This window comes from Anarrhichthys ocellatus, unplaced genomic scaffold, assembly GCF_004355925.1.
Source record: "Anarrhichthys ocellatus isolate YVR2014 unplaced genomic scaffold, GSC_Weel_1.0 scaffold91, whole genome shotgun sequence".
Taxonomy (NCBI): Eukaryota; Metazoa; Chordata; class Actinopteri; order Perciformes; family Anarhichadidae; genus Anarrhichthys; species Anarrhichthys ocellatus.
In genome coordinates this window covers 196,981-204,303 of record NW_022280121.1, presented here as the reverse complement: position 1 = coordinate 204,303, position 7,323 = coordinate 196,981, and the positions used below count along the sequence as shown (strand labels likewise).

The window sequence follows — 7,323 nt, the reverse complement described above, 5'->3', positions numbered from 1 at the left end:
TATGTTTTTGGTGATGTCTCTTACAGCAGATTGACATTCTCAATATATGCAGAGTGTCCGATGCCGCACCCTAAGTGGCTTAATAAAACAGTACACACCTAGAACAGTTAAGGAGGCGGGTATGGAATCCCTGTATGGAATTCATGGAATGTCTAGTCAGAGACAATTGCAGTTAAGACATGAAATAGTAAGGATGTTACTATGCTTAAATAGTGGTAACGTGACAAAAGTGAAAACATTAATGAAAAGACTGCTCCTCTGTTGTGATATTGTAATTATTCATTCTCTACTGTGATCAATGAAGGCGCTTTAACTGCCCTTTAACACTTTCCCGTTTTTCTTACTAGTCTACTTTCATTTAAGCTATTGCAAATCGTTTCGTCTCTACTGTTATTAGTCAAGATTGGCAGGAAAGTAGTACTGATGGTACAATAATCACAAGCAAAACAATACAAGCCCACCTCCTGCTGGTTTGTACAGGTAAAGTATCCATACGTTAGGCATATTTGGTAAATATGTCTGTGTGATGATACCAAATTAATTTCAACTAAGTTGAACGTGTTCATACATTTATGAATATCTGTCGTTTCATGCTGTATTTGTTTAGTAAAGTCCTCCAGGTGAATGTGGCCTTTAGGAGTAGTTGCACCTCTGGGGCAGAAGAGGGCACTCTAACCCTGTCTTGTAGTCTCTGGGCCGGAGTCCAAACGTTGGCTCATTTGAAGGCCTACACACACTCTAACCCCTATAATTTTACAGCAAGGGCGATGCCTTGGGCTCATGGAAACCCAGTCATCTGCATCTGCCACGGGAAAAGCTTCACAAATAGAAATAGCTGTAACTCTTTTAAAAGTCGTGTTCAAAAGTTTGTTGCACTGTAGTCACATCCAAGAGGTGTGGATGGAAAATAAGCCTTTTGAAACTTTCTCCGCCCAATGAAATTCTATACAGGTCTTTTGCAATGCAGTGCTCACAAACAATGAATGTAAACATGTTTTAGATGTGTAGCAGTCCTGTGACAAATTGTGGTAGATGTGCCATAAGGCAGTTTCCTTCAGAGTACTTCAGATTTCCTTATTTCACTCAATAATCTATTTCAACACGTCAGTGAACCACAGGTCCCCTGTCTCCCTCCATACTCACCACTCAATTTATATGCTGTCACTTGATAGGTGTTCCAGGCCTAAGAGAGCACTAATTTGTGAACTTGAGCTCTTTCTTTGAGCTGTGTGAGGAAGCATCCACAAAAGAGCCCCGACAACTGAGAAGAGGGAGGGGGAAGGATGAGGGCTTACAATGGATGATCAACATCTCTGCATCCCCAAAGCCTCAGAGACTCTTTCTAATGGGCCTTACTCTATTGTTCAGGCCCCTCTTGTTGCTTTTCAAGCCAACACATCACTCAATACAATAAAGTGAAACCTGAGATAAGAGGAGGTGAAAGGGTTTAATGATAATATCTGTTGCTATTATTATCATTATGGTAATCAATACTGCTACTGTTATTTTCTGTTATTTTAAGTAGTTGCTCCCCTCTGCGTTAAGTCACATTTTAACTGTCAAGTGGTCTGCTCTTTTTTGTTTTTGTTTGCATGTCATGTATGAAAGGTGCTATATAAATAAAGTGTATTGTTGTTGAGTGAAATGTTTTATGTTTTGAATAGCGTAACTCTAAAATAATGGAAATTAAATGGAGTGGATATTTAAGGAAGACATTTTTTTGTGTGATATGAACATTTGTGTTACAGCATTACCTTTACACTTGTTTTCAGAGTACCAAAAGGGAAGTGTATTGACTGAAACTAGAATACATGCAGAACTATACCATACACCTTTGGACATAATTGTACTTATTTCTTGCCACCTACTTCATCACCGTTTAGAGGGAAATATTGTACTTTTACATTTATCAAATCATACAAGTTATAGATTAAAGTAGCTGACCCAACAGTGGAGAAGGTAGTTCAAATTAACATAAACATGACCTGTTAATATATCAATAATTATATTTCAATAAAGTATTATATAATGAAATGCTGAAGTACATTTTTGATGCTTTAACTACGTTTTACTGACAATATTGCTGTACTTTTCCTTAAAGGAACAGTGTCTAGTATTAGGAGGATCTATTGGCTGAAATTTAATATAATATGAATATGTTTTCAAAGTGTATAATCACCTGAAATGAATAATCGTTGTGTTGTTGTATTCCATTTCTGCTAATAGATTCTCCTAAACACTGCCTTTAATAAGCTTTTGAATGTAGGACTTTTTCTTGTAATATCGCTTTTTGTACTGTGATATTACTACTTCTACCTTAGCAAAAGAACAGCATTTTCTAAATAGACTTACTTTCACCAATGCAATAGTGTAGTGAATAAATATAATTTGCCATATTGCAATTTATCAAATATCTTGGATCAAATGGCTTTGTGTAAATAGTAAATTTAAGAAAGCTGTGGTGCCTTTACGTGGAAAGGTTTTAAAGACCCGGGGCCTAATAAACATTCCAGTTATTATTCCACCGTGAAAGTTTCTTGTAAAGTGTTGTGTTTCCCAGTGGGAATCACTCGTTTCGTTGATGTTACGTCACGTGACGCCCACCGCGCCATGTTTCCATCTCCGCGTCAGGAAAACTTTTACAGCCAGAGGGGAAAAACTCGAGATGAGCGTGAAGCCACCCAGAGTGAACACTGTGGTTCCGGTTGAAACCTTCACAATAAATGTAGTTGACGCAACATTAATGGAGTGTCCTTAAGTGAGGATTAACGAGAGTGAAACTGACATATGTAGCAAATGTAATCATTACTTAAGTTGTTACAGTCAAAATATATGTCATGTAAAGTATTTAACATTCTATACATGGGGTGGCAAGGGTACCTGTTTATGATGGAAGCTGCAATGGGAACTTATCGTTACATTACCAAGATTAAAAAGTAAAAAGCAACTGCACAATTGTATCCCTGAAGACAACAGGAATGCCAATTGGAATGACTTCCAAGTGATTGTCATGGTGGAGCCTTTTACTTTGAAGAACCTGCTCCATTATTTCCGGTTTGATTAGCTAACTCTCTCGAGCTTGACACCGCTGTAAGCAGCAGGGAGAAAGAGTCAAGTAAGCAACAGGAACAAAGTTGTGGGACCCGAGTCCCGCAATACCGCGGTGTTCACCCTTGAAATGCAATAACCATCTTCCCGTTCCCCACACACAGCCTGCCGTGTGTTTTAAAGACTACCGTAGTTGTGCTTTGCTTTGCGTTGCAAAAAAGGCGTGTTTTTTTCGCCACATTGTGGAGACTGGATGCGCTGGAGGACGGGATCCTTTTAGTCAGCTAATGCAGTTAAAGAAGACGAGTGCCTCGCATCGAGTAGAAAATGCCTTAGATTAATGGATCTAATGTAACGTTAGAAAAAAAACTTTTTATTTTTTAACTTTTCCAATACATTTTACGTCATCGGTCTATCCGTACTCGACACGCTTCGGACTTATTTTGAGGGCGCACGTCTTCTGACTCCTGACAGCGGAGGTGAGTGTTTGATTTGGATCCATGATGTGCCTCGATACATTGTATCAACGGAATACGAAGCTTATTGAGAAGTTAGAAGTCAGACTTTGGGTGTTTTAAAAAGTTAAAACGTTGGAATAAGACGCCAAACAGCCACTGTTCCTACTAATCATGAGGTCTTGTACTGAGGTAGCTCTTAGTGTACATTGCAACATGATGACAAGTCAGTAAACTCTAAATACCTCCGAGATAAAACATTAACTACGATTGGTTTACAGTTTAAAAGTCCCCTTTATGTGTTGTGTAGCTGTATCATTGTGAGTTTATTTTTGATAATCTCCTCAGATTACTACAACACAGGAGCACTTTAAATGTATTGATCTCAAGCCAAAGCATTGCCACTGCTCTTGTTCAAATAAAGCAGTCTAGAAAAGACTGAACTACACCTGTGGAAGTTTACAGCTTCAATGATTTCTGATTAAACTGGCTGATTGTACCCGTCAGTGGTTTCTGTTGTCAAAACTACTTCACTCCCACTGAGAGGAACCGGGATTGTAAAGCCACCACCAGCACAGATAGAGGGGACTGTCTTTTTCCTCCAGTTTACAGTTGTTATTTTTGGGGGTCTTGCATCATCTCTCAACAACTGTAACCCACCAAGCACTCCTCCTTAAAACTGCGCATGCACTCCTTTCATGGTAAAAGCAAGCTATTTTGGGAGTGGACATGGTTGAGTTTTTTTTGTTTTTTTTTTCAATGAAAGGACACCTTAAATGAAAACAGACCACATGAAGCATGAACCCGACACTAAAAAGCAGGTGCTGAAAAAAAATGACCTGTGCAACTGCAGCACCAGCTGATCTATTCACGAGGTCAAAGTGAACTTTGGAAATTATGGCATTTCATTTTTGGAGCTAATGGAAGTTGAGCAAACATCCCATGATAAAAGAAAACACACAGTGCCATTTGCAAATATCAGCACATGAGTAGATGTTGAGTGTAATATAATATTAATATAAGATTAATCCTCTCGAGGAAACTCCCATCACTTGATCTCATTACTTCTTGCAAGGATTCATCGTCCAGGGTTGCATGATGACAAACCTTACCCATTAACCATCCTACATAATATCAATAGATACCTCTAAAATCATTGTCAGGGTCTTACATTAACTAATTAGCTCGTGACTACTTGCGTTAGATTTGTCAATACTTTGACGGTGTGAAGGTTTGTGGGGACCAACCAAAGGAAAATCAGCCCACTCAACACATCTCTACGGTGGCTTAATTTCACCTTTATTTAATGCTTTGGGGGTGTTTCAAACACTGAGATTATTGGCTAGTATTTTACGAGCCTCTACAGAAGCCTACACTATAATTTTCCATTATTACAGCATCAATTACTAATGGGATTTGTCTTACACATAAATCAAGGCCCATATTTCCAGCGAAGGCCATGAAACCGGCTTGTTTCTACTCCAGGATTGTTGAGCGGACATGGAGGTGAAGTCCCAAAACAGCTGTTAGTGTTTTGATGACCTGCGTCAGATATTCCTGCGTGCTATGTGCTACCGTGTTTGAATGTTTTTGTGTGTGAAGCTCAAAAGCATGTGACCCCCCTCCTCCTCCACTCTCCCTGGCCCTCCTTTATTGAGATAATTTTCTCTGCTTAAAACCACATTAAAGCAGAAAGGAGCTCACGTTTTTATTCTTACTTACAGGTGCAGAACGAGGGCTGTTGCATTGTGCGTCGAGACGCCTGGAACTGTATCGCACGATTTTGAAACGATAAAGTGTTGAATCTATTGGCTACCATGGCATCGCACGGTGACATCGCAGCGGGAGGAGCCAACGAAGAGTTCAACGACATCATCAAGTGGAGATCTGGTATGTTTCTGAGATTGTTTAATGTCTGACGCTCCATATTGGACACACCGCTTGCAGAGTGTGTACGCGTGTGTGCCAAACCGAAAAGCTGTCAGATCATTTGGTGGTCCTTAAAAAGACATGTCTTCTTATGCGTACATTGGGAGAACTATTTTAGTCGTACGTGCATAAGAGCAGTCGCTGAAAGGAAACACTGACGGAGCCAGAAGTCCTGTTGTGCACGGTTAACCTCAGTTCCCATGGAGGCGAAGGGAAAAGGGGACAGAAGGAAAGCAGAGCAACAGCGCCACGGAGAGAACAGGAGACAGTCGGTTGTAACACGTTTGCATGGAGAAGGAGAAAGTCACAGGCAAGGTGACCAATGACAGCGGAGAAGACAAAGAATGCAGGGCTGGGTCTAAAGAGCCGCGCCCCGTGATCCCTTTCTCTGTGGATCATTCCATTCCGTGGGTTAATCTTTTGTAGCGACACACAAACAAACAAGCTGTTGCTCTGGCAGAGGCAGTGCTTCAGTTGAGCAAACTGTCAACATTCAGGACTGGCACATTGTTATTTAGTATGTTGAACCTGATATTGTGTGTCCATCTCTGCTCAAAGGTGGGATTTCTCGCTGGCTTTTGGAATAGGCTTTAACTTGAAGTGACTTTGTGTACATGAGCTGTACTTTTGCCTAAAAACTTAACACAACTAAGCATGCAACACTGCTGTCCGGGGATGGTTACCCTTTAACGAAGTCTCGTAGGTAAATTGAAATTATAGCTTCAATCAACTTGAAGCAGTAAATCGCTGGTATGTTACTTCCATTGGTTTGATAATGTTACCTGCAATGTGCAGCTGGAATCAATCATATAAATGCTTATGTTGGCATCAAAAAGTGGTGGTCCGCCATGTGCTTTAATTCAAATATGCTGGACGTCCTTCCCCACTCCCCATCCTCGCTGCTCGTCTCTCTTTACTGTAAACTGTGAAAGAGAAAAAGTAATAATAAGAAAAGCTGGTAGGTTTATCCGTCCGTGTGCCAGCTTTCCACACCCGTGCAGCCCCAGAAGGCCCGGCAGATTCCGTGCCGGCAGGAGTTTGTAATTTACAACGCTCGTATCCAGACCACAATGCTTTTTCTTACAGAGATTCCGGTTTCCCTAGCAACCCCAAAAGTAATGTTTTCTTTTTCTGGCAAAGCGCGTAGCTTAGCTGCTCACTAAAACGACCCACAGAGAAATTGCAGGGCACGCTTGTGTGTCGAAGGCCTTTTGCCTAATTGTTTCTGGCCTTTTTCGGAAATATGGCTGAAATGAGGTGTTCTGTTCTTTAAGTCAGAGGCTGTGTGAACTCTGCAAATCCACGTCAAACCAGGGAAAACAGCTGCACACCTCACGATGAGAATATTAGGAAAAAGGTTATCTTTCAGAGGCCGGTTGTTCTAATTGATCCTGTGAAAGCCTAACAAACATGGGTTTGTCTGCTGCGATGGAAGAAGTCGAGACAGGAAGATAGATGGTGAGAAAGAGAGATTTGTAGCATACGTGGGGCTGAAACATGGGCTTTGAGAGGTGATTGACAAGCAGGTGTGTGTGTGTGTGTGTGTGGGCAGGTGGGCAGATGTTTTCACAGCTGAGACGAGCCTTGTTAGAATATCATTAGCCCACGTGTTCATCTGATCTCGCCGTGGGGGCGTGTCTGAGCGGTTGAAGACTTTAATGAAGGAGTGTATGCTCAAACAGCATGCGCGCTCTCGCACCTCTCTTTCATCATTATTGCTGACTGTGAGAAAATGAACACCGGTCATCCTGATCATGTGGGGAGAGTAAACAGAAGTTTTAATTTTGAACCTTTGTTTCAGTTATTTCAGCTGCTGTGTGCTCCATATGTGTACTACAGTGAGATCACCACAAACGTGTGTGTGTGTGTGTGTGTGTGTGTGTGTGTGTGT

At 41.1% G+C, this 7,323-nt stretch overlaps 1 protein-coding gene across 1 annotated transcript in view; it reads left to right on the top strand.

The window, feature by feature from the left end:
- The first annotated feature begins 3,100 nt into the window (after positions 1–3,100).
- The window catches only part of LOC116398807 (utrophin-like), a 97,906-nt gene continuing 93,683 nt past the window's right edge, over positions 3,101–7,323 (top strand). Inside the window, exons 1-2 of the mRNA XM_031875456.1 lie at positions 3,101–3,527; positions 5,228–5,393. Coding sequence (XP_031731316.1) covers positions 5,321–5,393 — 73 coding nt within the window. The 5' untranslated portion in view covers positions 3,101–3,527; positions 5,228–5,320. The remainder of the gene's footprint in view (positions 3,528–5,227; positions 5,394–7,323) is intronic.